Raw genomic sequence first — 17,789 nt, forward strand, 5'->3', positions numbered from 1 at the left:
TGCGCTGATGCAGCTGCTCGCCCCAGGCCAGCCCAGCTATCAGGTGTGTTGGATTCGTTCTCTGCACCCTCCCCAGGCTGGCTTCCTTTTCCCGGCGGGTCTTTCTCTCTGCGCCCCTTGTGTTAGGAGGGAGCGTCCTGAGAAAGGGGGCGGGAAAGGAGGCTCTGAGCCTTTCCGTGGGTGGGGGTCCCTTTCACCCTCTCTCTCACCGAGGACCCTGCAGGGGTGGCATGGCTGGGGAAGGACTTTCCCCGAGAATTCTGGTGGCTCTGCCTCCACCTCCAGGCTGCTACAGAGCCGCCCTGTGTCACTTGAACTGCAACATACTGTTTTGTATATGACTCATTTTTGCTTAATCTCCCAAGTCTTTTAGAATCTGCTCTTTATGCCTAGTTTCCCCAAATTTCATCATAACAGGTCCCTGGGTTGAGGCCTTTGTGGTCACTGGGCTGAGTGTTAGGACGGCTTCTCCGTCTAGAAATTCATGGTCCTCCATTTTGGAACTTTTTGTTTTTGTAAAGATTGGCACCTGAGCTAACGTCTGTTGCCAATCTTCTTTCTTCTCCTTCTCCTCCTCCTCCCCAAAGCCCCCAGTACATAGTTGTAGATTCTAGTTGTGAGTGTCTCTGGTTGTGCTGTGTGGGATGCCGCCTCAGCATGGCCTGATGAGCGGTGCCATGTCTGCGCCCAGGATCGGAACCAGTGAGACCCTGGGCCACCAAAGTGGAACGAGTGAACGTAACCACTTGGCCACGGGGCCGGCCCCTGGAACTTTTTTCTTGTATTTTTTTTTTTTGGGAATTCATACCCCCTACTTTATCCATACTGTCCCCGTATGAGATACAGGGCTGACTCAAGGACTCCTGTAAATGTCTCACCTCTGTTCTGGCCCATTTTATAAACGAATCTTTATCTACTATCTGGGAAATTTTTTCTCGATATTTTCTTCCAACTCTTCTATAATTATTTTTTTTTAAATCAGCTTTCATACTTAAAATGTTGAGGAGCTTGTCCTCATTCTCCTAAACTTCCCCCTTTTGAGCAAACCATTCTTGCTTTCTGGTGGCGCTGTCCTCTCCTCCCTCGGCGGGTGCTAATAACAAACCTCTGAAGTTCTCCTCTCTTCTCTGCGTTTTCCCCACTTCCTCCTCATTCCTTTTTATGTTTGTTTCTTTTTGTCGACCCTCATTTGGAAGCTTTTCTCAAATGTCTTATGAATGTATCTTTTTAATAAAACGCCAGTTCCAGTAGGGCTTCCTATAACTTACTTGTAACTGAGCCGTCTGGGGATCCTGGGAGGAGACACTCACATGCTCCTGAGGAGGACACCCGACCTTGGCCAGGGCACCATCCTACCCTGTCCTTCCTGGGAAACAGGTCCACGTGGATGAGCTCACCTCCCCCACCACGGGGAGCACATTTGACCCCACATCAGCCAATCAAAGTACTCCTTTCTCCCTGATTGGTTCAAGGATCAGCATGTGACCCCTGCCCGACCAATCAGAATCCTCCCTGGGACATTCTACCAGCAGGATTTGGCTTGAAGAATTCTCTTTCTACTGGGGTTGCTAAACTGGCAGCCCATAAGCCTTTGGTGGCTGGTGACCACAGGGAAGGAGTCTCTCAGGAAGATGGAGAGAAAGAGGCCTGAAAATAATGCCTGAGTGCCTGGATCCAGCCATTCCTGAAGCTAGGTATCTCTTGATTCCCAGTGCCATGAGCAAGTAGATCCCCTTTTTTAAACCTAGGTGAGCTAGGTTTCTGTCATTTGCAGCCCAAATGCTCCTGAACTACTCCCTAGACTCTTTTCTTGCTCTCAGCCTCTAATGTTGGTTGTCTGCTAAAGCCCCACGGGTGAGGAGTCCCATCTGGGCTCAACTTGAGACGAGTAGAGAAGCTGGGGTGAGAAAATAGAATTGCATTTGTAATGGAATTGCATTTATGAGCAGATCATGGTGGTTTTGGAAAATCACTTCCAACTCATGGAGCAAATTTCTCCCCTCAGCAAACTCCAGGGGCTGCAAGTTCTGTGAGCGCATATCATGGCAGGAGGGAGGAACGGGGTGGGGGAGCTCGTGAGAGCAAAGGGCTGGAGGATGGACAGACTCAATCATTCTCTGCTTTTGATGGTAGCTACTTAATTTCCTTCCTGAAGAGACCAGCGCTGACCGCCAGCCTCCAGTAACTGCCGGCAATGCTTCGTCAGCGTGTTTATGACAATTTAATCATACAGAGTGGGGAAATCTCGCAGGAAGATGAGTCCCCTGGCTTGGGCTGGTGGTGGGAGCTGAGGCTGAGTTCCAGCTGCATTCTGATCCTCCACCGACGTGCCCTGGTTAACCGCAGACCTCGGGCAAACTCTGGGGCAGGCAGCGGCTTTTCAGCTCACCACAGAGGGAAAGCAACGCCAGAAACCACAAGCCCAGTCGGATTCCAAGCCTCTGCTACCTGGTGGCGTGTTTGCAGACCGGATATCCCAAGAGGGAATGATTTGGGGGCCCCAGGTCACCATGGTGGCCGAGATAACTTTGCCTGCAGTAGGCCGGGCCAATTCCAGCCCCTAGGACAAGACCCCCCACCCTTGCCTCCCATAGTGCATCCAGCTTCCTTGTTGCACAGCCCTGCCCAGTTCTCCCTGGAAGGCGTGTGAGGCGGGGCTGGGCTCATACAGAACCGGGTGTCAAGTCCACTCTCTGAGGCGCGTGGGGTCTGGCTCCTGCTTCCAGCCAACCTCCCACTTCTTCTTCTTCTTTTTTTTTGGTGAAGAAGATTGGCCCTGAGTGAACATCTGTGGCCAATCTTCCTCTTTTTCTTCTTCCCTCCCCAAAGCCCCAATACATAGTTGTATCTCCTAGTCGTAGGTCCTTCTAGTTCTTCTATGTGGGATGCCATCACAGCATGGCCGGATGAGCGGTACGTAGGTCCCCACCCAGGATCCGAACTGGCGAACCCTGGGCCATTGAAGTGGAGCACGAATCTAACTGCTGCGCCACCGGGCCGACCCCTAACCTCCCACCTCTGTCTTCTTTGTGCTCTGCTCCCTGCCCCACTGCCGTGGTGCTCTGGATCAACCGTCTTCTTCTCCTCACCCTCGCGCCTTTGCCCGGGCTCTGCCCCTGTCGACAGCACCATGCCTGTCCCCCCGGCCTCCCCCTGGGCTGGGTGTGGAAGAAGAAGCTCTCGGGTTCCCTCTTCCCCAGGAGGCCTCGGAGCCGCCAGGCCGTGTCTGGACTCCCTTCACTCCCCGTGACTACTCCTGCTCGGGACGCAGCACCCGGGCCCGCCTATCTGCTGACCGTGAACTGCCCACTGAGGGCAGGGCTTCGCTCCGTCTCGCTGCAGCCCAGGGCCTGGCGCACAGGAGGGGTCAGCGACGGGGCCTGTGCCACATACGCTGGCGGCTCAGGAGTGAAAAGCCGGGGCCCCTGAGCCCGGGGAACACGCTCGCCTGGGCTGGGGCTACAGCAGCCTTCTGCTGCTCCTGCCTGTCTGGCCGCATCCCTTTTCTGGTAACTTTAGAGAACCACCCATCCGCCCTGAAGCCACGTGACGGGCACTGGCCGACCCTCCTCCTGCTTCCTGGGATAGATCACGGGACACAGGTGGCTAATCACAGCATTCCATTGCTCAGGCCAATGACCAGGTCAGGGATGGGCACATGACCAAAGCCACCCAATGTGGCTTTTGCTATGGGAGGCAGTGCTCTCCTTCCACGAGGCAGCTAAGCTGTGGCATGGGGGCCTGGAGCTTCCAGGGGCCATCTTTGGGAACACAGAGGAAAGCACAGCAGAGAGGTGGAGAGAGGGAGGCTGAGTCTTAAGACATTGTCTCAGCTGGATCCAGATATTCCTGAAGCAGGCTTTATGCTTGCACTTGTCTGTATTAGAAGAAGTAGTGCATACTTTTTTGTGCTAAAGTGGGTCCCAGCTTTCTGTCATCTACAACCAAATGAGTCTTGATGAATACAGAGAGACAGACGAGGAACAAGGCCATGACAGGGCAGTGAGGCATGGGTTTGACAGGGCAGCACAGGAGACTTCAGGAACAGAGAAGAGACTCAGGCTGGACCAGGAGCTCAGGAAGCCTTCCTGGATGAGGTCGTGTCTCAGCTGAGACCTGCAGGCTGAGTAGCAAGGAGCTCAGGAAAGGGGAGGGCAGGGATGGGCAGGGGTGAGCAGAGGCAAGAGGGACACGCTGCACTGGGAAACCAAAATCTGACTGGAGCTGACTTCCACACTAAGGGGACACATTGGCTCATGTAATGGACAAATGCAAAGTCAGATCCTGCTTCAGGAATGACTGGATCCAGGAGCTCCAACAATGCCTTAAGATTCCCCTTTAAGGGACATACCACAAGTGCTGTGTGTTGGTCCAGGCACTGATCAACATGTCAGGGCACCTTCCAGTGCAGTTGGAAAAGGAAGTCAAAATTCGTTTGATGACATTCTTTGCTGAGGCTCTGTGGTGAGCCAGCCCCTCCTCCCCCAAGGGGACATGGCTCCTGGGCTTTGGACCCCCACAGTCCAGTCGAGGAGACACAGCAGAGAGGGAGAAAGGCCGACCTGAGGTGCGAGTGTGGCATTCGGAGAGCCAGCGGATGCGTGGCTGGGTGTGCACATGGGGGGCCTAAGTCCTCTCCCACAAGGGGCCTGCCAGCTGACGGCCACCTTCCTCTGTGCTTCTCCGACTTCCTCCCCAAGTGACCCCCGGTCCCCACCCCACTCCTTGGTTCTGGAAATGCTGCGGTGCCTACACCCCCTCCAAGGGAACTCAGCCCCGTGAGCGCCACATCTGGCCTCTGACAAACATCCCCCAACGATTGGCCAGCTGAGGTCACCTGACCACGGGCTGGCCAGTGACTTCCACTGGGGCGTGGAGGGCAGGGATTTGTCCCCTGGAAGTTCAGCCAAGAAAACCTGAGAGATCAAGGCTGAGGCAGGAAAGTTCCAGAAAGGTCAGGTGACAAAGCAGTCAGGCGGCCGTGATGGGCCTTGAGGAAGCTAGGTCCTGAGTGAGGAGTTGAGAGCAGGCGCCACGGTGGGAGGCAGACCCGGGAGGAAGTGGGGACAGTGGCCTGGGCCACCCAGGAGGTCAGCCCACCTCCTCTCCACACCCTGAGGGTCCCCAAGGTGACCCCTGTCGGCTGGCCCTGGCCACCAGCAGGCCCTGCCCTCGCCCAGCCCCACGCCAGGCCCGGCCCAAACGCTGGCTCACGCTGGCCATGTGTCAGGAGGCGAGCAGGTCAAACAGGAGGTTTATGGAGCACAAGACAGCACGGGCCCCAGGGCTGCGCGCTTCCCACCCCCGCAACCCCCTCAAAACCCTCCCACCCCCAACCCCGCCCCTATCTGTTCCGGGCCCACCTCCCCGGACCCGCCCAGGGCTCCCCACTCAGCAGTCGTCTTCTTCAGTTTTGGTTTTGGTTTTGGTTTCGGTTTCGGGACCCCTGCTTTCAAGAGCCGCAGCTTCTAGCTGGCAGATGAGCGTGGAAAAGCTGACAGGGGCGGCACGACCTGCGTCACCAGGGCGCTCACCTCCGGAGGGCGCAGGATCTGGGGGAACAGAAGATGTCGCCAAAGGAACACGTGAGCCGCCTCACCTTGAATAACCAAGGCGATTTGGTTCACTGGGGACTGAGGCCACTCTCCCGGCCACAGGCTTGCCAGGTCGACTGGCCTTGTGTCCCCAGCCCCAAGGCGCCTGTTCCTTCTTGCCCAGACCATTGCAGTAGCTCCCTGCTTCCACTAGGGCCCCGTTTGCTGTCTGCGTCTGGCTCGGTGAGACTTTTAAATCGTGCCGCACATCATGATGCCCCAGCTCAGAGCCTCAGGGCTCCCAGCTCCCTTCAGGTAAGATCCGGACTTTTCCTCTGGCATTCCATGCTCTGAGAGACGGGCCCTTGCTCATCCGACCTGCCCCCTCCTGCTCCCTAGGCCCCTGCGCCCGACTCTGAGCATGAGCACCGCGAGGCCCCTGCACTTGCTGTTCCCTCCACCTGCCAGGTGGCTCCTTCCTCCCCTCAGCTCAGCTCAGACGTCACCTCCTCCAGGAGCCCTCTCTGACTGTCTGGCTAAAGCAGCTCCTCCCTCACCGTGGCCACTACCCATCCCTCCTCCGAGTTTATTGGTTTTTTTACAACGCTGGTCTTTCTGAAATGCTGGATTGCTTCCTGAGCTCCCTCTATTCCTTACTGGACTCTGGCCTCCCCTGCGGGCACTGTGTCTGTTTTGCTCACGGCTGTATCTCCAGGTGAGGGGGCATTGGAGGCGAGAGCGGAGCCTGAGTGCCCTGCTGTGCTGGGCCATCTGGGACACGGCCATCTGGATGAGAGGACCCTCTCGATGTCCAGGACAAGTGTCCAAGGGGGCTTCAGGCACTGGCTGGTGGATGCTGGCGAGTCCCCAGCCTCCAGCCAGTCCCGGCTTCCTAGGCATTGGTGGCACCATCGCAATTCCTCGGTCTAAATCCCAGAAAGTCTAGGAGCTGAACTCCTTCTCATCCTGTCTTCACACTGAAGCAGACTCCTCATCACAGCCCACTCCAGCTCAAAGTCCCTCTTTGGCTCCCCAGGGCCTTCGCATGGACTCTGAGGTCCTCACTGCGGCCCGGAGCTGTGCTGGCCTCTGCTCTCCCCGCTGGAGCACACACCCCTGCCCAGCCCAGCATGCCGTTCCCACCTGCCGCCCACACTTGTCCGCCCGCTGGGTGAACCACCCCCACCGCCCGCCTTGCTCTGAAGCTGTGCCTGCCGGCTGCGTCAGGAGCCTCATCTGTGCAAAGTGGAATCGCCTGGCTCTGCAAGCGGGCCGTCAAGCCTCTGGGGACAGGAGCTGTGGCCGGGCTGCTAACTGGACCAGTGTCCCATCTCCTCTTCTTCCTGTCGGCAGTGGCCTCCTCCCCTGAGTCTCAGCTGGGCTCACGTGACATTTCCCAGCCCCCCTTGCAGCCAAGCCAGGCCCTTGGGTGGAGCCTGGGAGCGGCGGGTGTGCTTGGTCGAAGAGGAAGGCTGGCCCTCCGGAGCCACTCTCCCCACAGATGGGGACAGAGCCCATGGGACGGCCGAGCGCTGAGGTCAAAGCACCTGGGGTCTGCACCCACCGCCAGCCTGTGGGCCCCCCTTGAGTGAGACCTGAGCCTCGAGCAGGTGGGAGCCACTGTTCGGGGTCTTTGCTGCACGGTGCAGCCTGTCCTGAGTGGGAGCCCTGTTTGCTGCAGCAGCCCGGCGCCCTTCTCGAGGCCTAGAGGGATGAGGAGGATGGCCCTTCATGGCGTCTGAGGCTGGTCTGCAGAGCTCGCCGGGTCCTGCCCACAACCGACGGAGCAACAGGCTCTTATCCTCCTCCTACTGACGGGGAAACAGGCCCAGAGAGCTAGGGGACGGGGCAGGTGGCTCGGCTGGAAAGACCTGACCTCACGCATTCGAACTCCAGAGCTCTGCTCTTTGCCCCCAGACCCTGGGCGACGGGGACTCGTGAATGAAGGAAAGACGGCAGGAAGGCAGGAGGGAAGGTAGATGGAAGAAAGAGAGAGACAGACAGGAGGAAAGAAGGAAAGAGAGAGAGAGAGAACGCGCAGGAGCCCCACCCGGCCCAGGCTCACCTGTGTCCTCTCCAGGCTCCCCAGGGCCCCACCTGCTGTCCCCAGGTCCTGTGACTCCTCCTGGACCCGCCGCACCTGGGCTGACAGTCATCCTGTTGTTGTTGCCGATGGTGGTGTCCTCAAGGAAGCACGAACTGATGTGGACTCTCTGGACCACGTCCCCCCTGGGATGGGGGCCTGGTTCGGGCATTTGCGTTTCGAACACAGTTTCTGGGCCGGCAGAGGTGGCAGAGACTGTGGGACAGCCAAAGAGAGAGATGCCAGCAGGGGCGTGTGAGCAGCTGGATGGTGGCCCCGGAGCCGTGACCCCCAGCCTGGCTTTCAAGTCCTCCATGGCCCACTGTCTTCCCCCAGCATCCCCCCAGTGGCCCACGCCCTGCTCTTTAGTGAGACTTTCCTGCCTCTGCACACACCTCTGCCTGGGATGCCGGCTCTCTCTGCCCCACCACCACCACCCTGGTCTGCCAGCTCGGGTCCCGCCTCCTCCTGCAGCCCAGCACAGCCGACCTGGTCCTCAGTGTCCTCCCCTGGGACTCAGTCTCTCCCTCCTCCTGCTGCCTCCTGCTCGTCTCTGCTGTCTGCTTCCCAGCAGCCCTGGAACGCAGGCTCCATCTCTGGTTAAAGTCTTCACGTGGTCCCCAGCTGGGTCCCCAGCCCCGGCATCTCGCTCCTGCCTCTCCCACCCCACTTGGGAAAAGAGTTGTCCACATTCAGTCTCGCCTCCTCCACACCCCACGCTCTTTCTGTCCCCTCAGGTTGCCACCGACCCCTTGCCGCTGGACCTCGTGGAACTCCCCCCACCTCACTGGTGTCCTGTCTTCTGGAAACTCAGCTCCTGGCATCCCCAGCTGCCCCCTCCCTCTCAGGCCTCTCTGCTGTCTTCCTCCCTGGCCTGTCTCGGGATGGCCAGTGCCCGGGGAGGGTGCGACCCAGGCCCTGTGCTCACTGGTCACAGCACTCAGGAGGGCATCAGGCGCTCCACTTAGGTGGCTCCTGTCCTCCTGCCTCCTTAGATGCCATTCCAGCCTGGCCATGTCCTCTGTCCCCACTTCAGCTGACCCAGCCTCTGCTTCCCCATGTCCACTGTGCAGACGAGGACACTGAGGCTCCCTGGGGGGGCGGGTAGTAGGGGATGGGAACCCCAGGTGCTAACTCTAAAAGCCCCACCTGCTCCACTCTGTGGTACAGCCTCTGGTAGAAGGAAAGGAATTTCCCATCATGCCTCTCCCTGCAAAGCCTGGCTCAAGTTCCACCCAGCGACTAGCTGAATGGGTGGGGTAAGGGCGGGTCTGGCCTTGTGAGCCCATTACCTGGGTGGCTGCCGAAGGGGCTGCGGGCAGGTCCCTCAGCCGGGGCGCTGGGAGAGTTCATCTCGTTGCCGTGTCCCATTTGCACCCGTCTGAGCACAGACTCCTCCAGGTGGATGTCCTGGGGGCCCCAGGCTCCAGCCGGGAGACCCTGAGCTGAGGGATCAGCTGGTGCTGTTGGTGGGAGGTGGAGGGGAGCCGTGGAACCTGGCAGGGGACACAGCAACATGACCTCTGTCCTCCACACTCTGACTCCCTGCCCCCTGCCTACACGCACCTAAGCTCTGGCTGGACAGAGGGGACAGGCCTCTGAATTCTCCCTGGACACCCGTGGACTGGGAATGCTTATTTCCAGCTCAGGACTAAAGAACAGGTGGACCCAGTAGAACAGGTGCACGGGGTTCCCCAGGTTTTTACGACTCCAGGTGGGCTGGGGTGTCCCTGGGGCACTCGAAAACCCAAACATGAGCGTCCTCTGCTTCCCAGATGTTCTCAGTCCTCTGGGCTCATCTGGAGAAAGTCCCCTTTGGGGTTACCGTATCTTTAAGGTCCCTCAACACCCCAGCACCCAGGGCCTCCGACAGGGTTTTATTTTCTCAGCATTTATTTTTGTGGTGACCTTCCTGGTTTTCAAGTCAAAGTAATGCTATAAAAGTTTAAAATAAATTTGAGTAGAATAAAAAGGTAAACCATTTAACAACAGTAAGTAAATAATCAGACACAGGCATGGCCACAATTGGGAAGGGGGGCTCCGAGGACTGGAGTCAGGGAAGGGCGCAGCTAGACTCTAGAGCAAAGCTCCTCATTTCGTAGTTGGGGAAACGGAGCCCCAGAGTGGGGAAGGGCTCTCCTGAGGTCACAGAGTGTCCTAACTTCTAGGCTGAGACCCTAACTCCTGGGTCCCCCGGCTGGACACAGGTGGCCCTGACCCTCTCGCCACAGTGCCTGGCGTGGGGCAAGGGCTCACGTGCAGGAGGTATTTCATCAGAACTAGGTTGCCACTGGTAAGATGCATCCCGGTTTCGGAGATGTTAAAATGTGTGACAAACTAGTGTCTCAGGACAAATAAAATACTACAAGGACCTCCTGTGACAGTCCACCGAGGGAGAGTGAAATGAGTTGTTTCTTATGAAAAAATATCTGGTCCCATTGAAAGTAAGGAAAAGGTATTTGAATGAAAGGAAAGCAGGGAAGGTTTGATCCAGATGCAAAGAAAGACTTCCTCATCCTAAGGTGGGCCACAAAGGAGGACTTCGGAGATCTGAGAACAGCTCTTTCTCTTTGGAGGGTTGAACGCCCCCCACTCCCTGCCCGCCCCCCCGATGGTACCAGTGACCCCTAGGGGTCCCTGAGCTGGGTGTCTCTCAGGGGACTCACCGTTCTCCCCAGAGGCCATTTGTTTCACCATGGTATTCCCATGTCCAATCTGGATGCCTTCAGAATTCTGGATGGAAATTTGGCTGTTTGGTCCATTCTGACAGATCATGGTGACGGGATTTTGCTGGTAAATAACTGTGGTGGGCTGATTTCTTCTTCCAGAATCTTCTGCAAAATAATATTCCACTTGATCCCTTCGCACCTCTCTAGGGATCAGGGGCTCCGAATACCAGCTGGCAGCATCTTGTTAAAACACAGATCCCCAGACGCCCGCCCTGGGGTGCTAAGTCAGTGGGTCCAAGGGCAGCCAAACGCCACAGGCATCTCCGAGGGCCCGGCTTGGACATCGCCACCGGGGTCACTCTACTTGTGCATCCCCTGCCACCCGGAGCATCGAGGGAGCCTTGCGGCTCACCCACCGTCTGCCCCTCCCTGCGAGGCCCCTGGGCCCTGACCCCCAAGAGCTGGGCCTCTTCCTCCAGTGGGCCCTGCAGGGCGCCGTCCGCGGGCTGCTTCTGGACACCAGATAAGCTTTGTTTGGCTCACACGGCATTTTTAAGAATCTCAATCTCTCATCAGCATTTAAAATCCAGCCGCTGTCACGTGCTCATCCCTAGGATGCTGAGACACTTTGGGCCCCGTGAGCAGGGGCGTCGGCCCCATGTAGGGTAGGGAGGCACCTGCCGGGGCTTGGCCAACTCCCTACAGGGAGCCATGTTCCCCCTTCGTGGGCCCTCAGCTCTTGTGACTTTGTGGGCCCCTTCCTCCATAAAAAAATATTTAAAATGACATTTTATGACTGTGTTGATAAAGAGAAATAGAATCTAGCCTAGAGTCATTTTAGCTATTCATTCTTATTATAATATTCATTGTGTCTTCGAGTTTTAAGAGAAATTAGATCATTTCCGTGGACCCCCGAAAGAACTGTGGGCTCCAGGCCCTGCAGCTGCCTCACCTAATGGGCACGTTGGCCCTGAGTGGGCCTCCGCCCTGCGGGCTTCTGAGCCCAGCCTGACCTTCCCTCCCAGCAACTTTCACACTCCAAGTGGGGTAAAGAGCTTACAGAAATTGTCAGCAAACCTGCACCCCGGGGCCACCTCCCCTCCCAGCCCCCTGCCTTCTGCAACTGCAGCCTCAAGCGACACCTCCAGGAAGCCCTCCCTGGTTACTCCTGCCAGCACGTCCCTCCCTTCTGGAACCCCCTTCCAATGACAGGTCAGCAAGTCCACTGCAAGCTTCCGGGAGGGCCTGGCCAGCAGAAGCAGGCCAAGTGTTTATCAGGGCACCCAGCAAGGACCAAGTGTCAGGCATTGTGGTTTCTCGTCACAGCTCTGCCCCTCTGCCCTGTCCAGGTGTGGGCAGCAAGCAAGGGCCTACCTGGTCGATAAACTGCCCACACATCTAAATTCGTGTCATGGTGCAGGAGGTGTTTGCGCTCCATGTCATACAAGTTGTGGTTGACTTCTTTTTTTGTCTCTAATCCCAGGGCTTTCGTGATGGTCAAGGCCTTATGGGGCCCATCGGCTTTCAGAAAGTTGTAGATCATTTCCTCTGCAAGGCAGGGTGGTGGGTGGTTAAGGAGGACCCCCAGAGCTTGAATTTTCTCCTCTGCTCACTAGCTGTGCGGCCTGGGACAGACCCAGCCCGTCAGCGCGCAGGGCCCTCATGTGTAAAATGGCGTAATAACCGTGCCCGCAGGGGTTGTTCTGCGCATCAGGGATGTACCGAAAGTGCTCCCAGCAGTGCCGGGCACGAGGCCAGCGCACAATGAACGTCGACTGCTGAGCAGAGAGTTCTCAGCCATTTAACTTCTTCCACTGTGAACACTGATCTTGCCTCTAACACTTTGTGGGAACTTCTCAGTGGGGGCAGGTGACCCCTGAACACTCGTAACATCTCAAGTGGCCACAGAGTTCGGGGGCGGAGGAAGTGGGCCCCGTATCCCAGGAGCTGGAAGGAAACCAGGGCGCTTACGCAGACGCCGTTCACCGAGCTGAGAGGCACGGTTCTCTGGAGTTGCAGCCGCTTCCTGCAGGGGTCTCTCTGCTGGAGAAAGAAAGATGGGTCAGGAGGCAGAGGAACGGGAGAGGGGACAGGGACTCTACCGGACAAGGGTGGCCACTTGATGGTGGTCCCCAGCACACAGGGTTCCAAACTCAGGTTCTAGAGTAAATAAACCTGGCTTCAAATGCTGCCCTGCTCCTCCCCAGCCGGGAGGCTGCCCTCTGATGGGCCTCCCTGGGAAGAGGGAGGGACGCTGTGCGCCCTCCTCCGGGGTTGTGGGTGGGCCGGGTGAGCCCCCGACTCCACAGTGGCCCCTGGAAGCTCTTGGGTCTGTGAGCTGCTGAACCGGAAGGGAAGATCTAGCATGATGCTGTCCGTTCTATCATTATTATCTCTATCATTGTTGTCATCGTTATCATTTTCTGTTATTATTATTAATGTTTTGCTCTGCACCTACTACGTGCTGGCACCAGGCTGAGCCCTTTGCATCTAATCCTCTTGCAACCCTAGGATGCAGCCCTACTGTCATCTCCGTCAGCCAGAAAGAAGAGTCAAGGCACCATGAGGGGACCTCATGTGCCCCCGAGGGGCAGAGCCCGTACTCGAACCCAGGCCCAAATCCATGCCGGGTCTGCCCCGCCCCCGGCTGGCAGGTTACCCCGGCTGGGCTGGGCCTGCTCTGCGGGGATCGCTCCTCCAGTCTCGCCCTTGCCCAGACGCCACGTCGCCAGGCCTTCGAGGTCGACTTTGAGCTCCGTCTTCATCCGGTAGAGGACTCGGTTGAGTGTCTTCTTGGACACTCCACACTCCTTGGCCAGCTTGATCGCTTTCACAGGGGAGCCGGCGTCCCTCAGCACCTGCAGGATCTTCTGCTCAAGGTCTGGGAGAGGGAGAGAGGGGCCGAGAGAGAACTGAGTGCACCTACGATGGAGCCCTGGCTGGAGGCTCCAGGGCCGCGGAGACCCCCTGAGAGAGGGGTCCCAGGCAGAGGGAGGGGCGGAGACCCGAGCAGACATCCACCAACAACGCCTCTGTTCAGTGAGGGGCATGTGGGCTGGTCAGAAGTGACCTTGGCTGGACAGGCCGGTGGCCAGAGGAGGTGCCCAGGCCATCCGAGGGTCCTCTGCCTGGTGCAAGTGCTCAAGGGCAGTGGGAATGTTTGCTCCGAGGCTCAGGTCTCAGGCCTCCTCCAAGCAGAGGGGAGTGAGGGCGGCAGGAGAGCAGGAGGGAGTGGAGGGGTGCGTGGGGGCTCGGAGGCAGGCCTGTTGGCCTCTGAGCGCCCATCCTCTCCTCGCTCCCCGGAGAATCCTCCTCGTCTCGGGGGCTCGCCATCCACGTCAGTGGCGTCGACATTCACCCAGCTGGAAACCTAGCAGACATTCAGAAACGGATCTTTCTCCCTGATGCCCCAGCACGGAGTCCTGGAGATCCTGTTTCTGGCTGTCTTGAGTCCCTTCATCTCCACCTCCACCTCCCCATTCCTCGTCCCCGTCTTGGGTGACAGTGATTCCACCAACTCCAGTTGGGTTCCCTGCGGTCCATCTGCCACTTGGCAGCCAGCACCAGTTCTGCCGACCGGCCTGCCTTGCCTTCGTCTCCCTCCACTCCCCTCCAAGTGCCAACCCACCTGTACCCCTTCCAGCCCCACTCGCCCCAGGGCCTCTGCACATGCTGTTCCCTCTGTCAGGAACACTCTTCCCCCCTCTCCACCTGTCCAATGTCTATTCAACCTCCAGATCTTGCTCAGACGCCAACTCCTTTGGGAAGCTGTCCTGATGCCCGAGGTGGGCGGGGTGTTGTGTGTGGGTCCCCTGCAGAGTGTCCCCAGGGACTCCCTGCCGTGGTGGCCTGGTTCACTGCAGTCGCTTCGGGGCCTAGCACGGTGCGGGGCACACAGTAGGTTGTCAGGAAATGGCACTTGAATGAATGAGTGACTTGAATGAATGAGTGAGCGAGGGGTTTGTCCACTGCTGAGACAGACGTCTACCCAGGTGACCCGGAGCAGGGATGGGAGGCGCCTCCTGGGCCTCTGTTGCCCCACCTGAGTTTAACACCCTAAGCAGGATCTTGTGAGGGTGAAGGAGGAACTCTCTGAACCGCCCCTGCTCCTCCCGGACGGACAGGTTCCCACAAGCCCAGGCCAGCTGCTCTCCGGGGGCCGAGAGGACATGGCAGATACGTGGCGTCAGCGTGCTTGGGGTGCTGTTGAGAGCCCTGCGGGGAGCGGCCCCGCCTGTGGCCAGGAAATGTCTGCCCGCAAGGACGCCAAAGGAAATGCACAGCAGGGCCCTTCTTGGCAAGACCTGGGTCCCCTTCCGGGGCAGCAGGCCAGTCCCCTGCCTTGAGGGCTTCCCGGGGTCCTTGGTGGCAGTGCTGGTGGGGAGGGCTCACCCATCTGGCTCGACAGCCAGGCGCTGCGGCCGCCCTTGTGGTCAGAAGGTTTTCATCCTTGCTGGTGCAGGTGAGGTGCGATTGGAACACCCAGAGGCACTTACCCCATCATCCCCCAGATTCTAACCCAGGGACCAGGGTATGCCCGTCCCACCGACGGCACACCTGGCTTTGCCTTTCTTGAAGAGTTTTGGTTCTTGAAAAGCCTGCCCCTGGGGGAGCCTCCTCCACTCCCTCCTCCTCCAGTCCCCTGAACCCAAAGGAGAGGTGGGGGTGGAGAGGTGAGCCACACCGGAAGGGAAGGGTGGGGCTGGCCTCCTGTGCTGAGGAGTTGTGCAATGCACCAAGTGTAAGCACCAAGTCAGTCAGGAAAGGGAAAACCCCCCAGGAGTTAAATTCGGTCACTGAGTGCCCTTGACTGGTACCTGCATGTCTCTCTTGGAGGAAGTCCACCAGGAGTCTGGGAACCAGCCCAGGGTCCCCGAGGTGGGCCCTGCTGGCATCCCCCCCAGGACCCTTCCCCTGCAAGCCTGCCCAGCACCCCTGCCCAGCACCCTCCCCAGCACCCCTCCCTAGCGCTCCTCCCCAGGAGCCCTCCCCTGCACCCCTCTCTTACACCCCTCCCCGGCACTCCTTCCCAGGACCCCTCCCTAAGTTCCCACCTGGGCACCCCTCCCCAGGACCCCTCCCCAGGACCCCTCCACTGCACCCCTGCCCAGCAACCCTCCCCAGGACCCCTCCACCGCACCCCTCCCCAGGACCCCTCCACTGCACCCCTGCCCAGCAACCCTCCCCAGGACACCTCCACCGCACCCCTGCCCAGCAACCCTCCCCAGGACACCTCCACTGCACCCCTGCCCAGCAACCCTCCCCAGGACACCTCCACTGCACCCCTGCCCAGCACCCCTCCTCTGCACCCCTCCCCAGAACCCCTCCCCAGCAGCCCTCCCCTGCACCCCTGCCTGGCACCCCTCTTTGTCTCCTTTTTGTTCTCTGATGACTGGTTTACTGGGTTTGACCCCAGCTGTGCCACCTATTAGCCGTGTGAACTCTCTGTGCCTCAGTTGCTCCATCTGTGACATGGGGATAAAAGGAGCTACTTCAAAGATTGTGGTGAGGACTAAATTAGCTAATGATAACAAAACAAAGAGAATTTAAAACCGCCCCAGCCCACAGCCCACACTTTGGTTCCCCCAGAACACAGCGCTCCCTGGGCGCACGGCTGGCTTTCACGGGAAACTGCCAGGAGGAAGGTGTCACCTGAGGAAAGAACCCACAAGGGGAAACACATGTACACGCGCGTCTTATCAAAGCGGCATCTGCTGTTTTTCAAAATGAGTATGAAGATGGGCGCTCAGACCCCAGCATCCGCTGTGAGGCCTGAGTCATTTCACCTCCAGGCCCCGGTGACCCCTTGCAGAAAATGGAAACATTGCTCCGGCTGCTGCACGTCGTTGCAAAATGCATGAAAGTGGGTTGCAGGGTGCCAGGGCAGAGCAAGCCTTGGGACCAACGCTGTGCCCTCCTTCCCCTTCTTGCTTCTGCTGACTCTGGCATTGCTGCCATTGCTGTCATCTGGGTCAAGGAAAGGAGCAGAAAGAGAAGTGTGGGTCCCACAGGGAGCCTCCCTATTCCTTGGAAGGAAGAAAGTACCTGTTTTGGTTGGCTCAGCGGCGCCCTCGGCCATGCTGACAGCGGTGGTCAGGAGCCCAGGGACGGGGGGGCAGCAGCAGGCTCCTCCACAGTGGCCTGGAGCGGGTGGGCCGGGCAATGCCCAGGGGGTCCTTTCTGGGCTGAGCCTGGGGCTCTGGCAGCTGTGAAGGAGAGCCAGCTTCACCCGGGCGGGTGTAAGCCTTTCACACCCCGGAAATAGAGGTCTGGTGATCTTGACCTGATCAGCTTTCTAGAGGAAAAGAAAATGAAACTTCCCTGTGTGGCTTTCGAAAGAAACAGAATTGAAAGCACAACTGATGAGCAAGATGGGACCGGCCTGCAAATACACGTCAGTAGGGAGGAGCTGAGCTTGACAAGACCGGAGCATCCTCTGGAGCTAGGGGGTTTCCCCAACCTTTGGGCGCCCACTCCTGCCCACCTCACCCCCACACACAGGTGAGATGCCTAGGGGGTGCCCTGTGATCGTGTATGTGTCGAAGAGACATCTCTCTTTAATGAGTATCTATTATGTGCTCTCCAATCTCGTGTGTCCCCCGACCCATCTACAGGGTGGGGGCTGGTACTAGCCTCTTTTCTCGGAGGGGAAATTGAGGCTGGGGGTGGGGTGAGGTCACCTCCAAGGCCACAGAGATTCTTGGGTTCTGATCCAACCCCCCCACTTACCAGCTGTGTGACCTTGGGCAAGTTGTTTAACCTCTCTGTGCCTCATCTGTAAAAGGGGGCTAACAAAAGTAGCTACCTCAGGAGGTCGTGGTGAGGACTAAGGGGTTAATCCAGCTGAGCAGTGTGACCAGAGCTGCCAGGGCCATCCGAGGGTGTGAGCACAGGTGGGCACTCATATCCCTGTTTCCGGGAAAGCGACTCTCACTTTCATAAATTCTCAAAGGGGTCAGTGACGCCAGAGCAGTACAGAGCCTGTGTTCTCTTCCAGGTAATAGAAGGGGAAACTGAGGCCACAGAGGTAAGGGCTTTGGGTGAGGCAGCCAAGAGGATCAAGAACTCAGCCCCAGAAGTCCCCAGGCTCAGGGTCCCAGCGGCAGAGGCCTGGGAGGGCCTGCCGATGTCCTCGCTCTGGGGGACTCTTGCCGGGCATTTCTGCAAAGGGAGGGGCTCAGGAACACGTCCAGCCGTGGGAATGGGTCCCAGAGGAGGCTCCTCTGGAAGCTGTCACTGCAGAGCAAGCAGGACACATGCCGACGCCCTGTCCAGCCCAGACCAACTAAATCCAAATCTCTGGGGCGGGCGGGGCCGGGCGTCCCGGGGATTTCGTCCCCATCCTGGACAGTTCCCAGTTGGACCCCTCCGTACCAACAGGAAACCACAACGATGCTTTTGTTGTCCTTGTATGTAAAAGCACAGAATCGTGTATCTGTTAGTGACCTGAACATGCTAACTTTAAATGCGGGTAATCGGGGGTGTTGAGGGAGACGGTGGGGG

General features: G+C 58.3%; 1 protein-coding gene across 7 annotated transcripts; it reads right to left on the reverse strand.

The window, feature by feature from the left end:
* Window positions 1-5,242: 5,242 nt before the first annotated feature.
* Window positions 5,243-16,635, reverse strand: ZBP1 (Z-DNA binding protein 1). 7 transcript variants are annotated; one of them, XR_011430824.1, is made up of 9 exons: window positions 16,332-16,635; window positions 12,946-13,167; window positions 12,258-12,329; window positions 11,661-11,834; window positions 10,284-10,451; window positions 8,910-9,113; window positions 8,107-8,286; window positions 7,600-7,833; window positions 5,243-5,552 (listed from the first exon to the last, which is right to left on the reverse strand). XR_011430824.1 is itself a non-coding variant. In XM_023626796.2 (8 exons), exons 1-8 carry the CDS (start codon window positions 16,363-16,365, stop codon window positions 5,392-5,394), a joined length of 1,266 nt encoding a protein of 421 aa, XP_023482564.2. In that variant the 5' UTR covers window positions 16,366-16,635; the 3' UTR covers window positions 5,243-5,391. The 7 variants fall into 7 exon arrangements, 4 of the variants coding, with proteins under 4 accessions (XP_023482564.2, XP_005604859.1, XP_023482563.2 ...); XM_023626796.2 differs by lacking the exon at window positions 8,107-8,286 and having other exon boundaries at window positions 10,284-10,448; XM_005604802.4 differs by lacking the exon at window positions 8,107-8,286.
* Between the last annotated feature and the right edge of the window lie 1,154 nt (window positions 16,636-17,789).

Source organism: Equus caballus, chromosome 22 (assembly GCF_041296265.1).
Source record: "Equus caballus isolate H_3958 breed thoroughbred chromosome 22, TB-T2T, whole genome shotgun sequence".
Lineage (NCBI taxonomy): Eukaryota > Metazoa > Chordata > Mammalia > Perissodactyla > Equidae > Equus > Equus caballus.

Excerpts from the sequence above, each read along its gene's own strand:
- ZBP1 (XM_005604802.4), bottom strand. The coding sequence starts at position 16,365 with ATGGCCGAGGGCGCCGCTGAGCCAACCAAAACAG. Across the intron at positions 12,330-12,945 it reads GCAGGCCCAGCCCAGCCGGG|CAGAGAGACCCCTGCAGGAA; the intron begins GTAACCTGCCAG and ends TTCTTTCTCCAG. Across the intron at positions 5,553-7,599 it reads GGAGCCTGGAGAGGACACAG|ATCCTGCGCCCTCCGGAGGT; the intron begins GTGAGCCTGGGC and ends CTGTTCCCCCAG.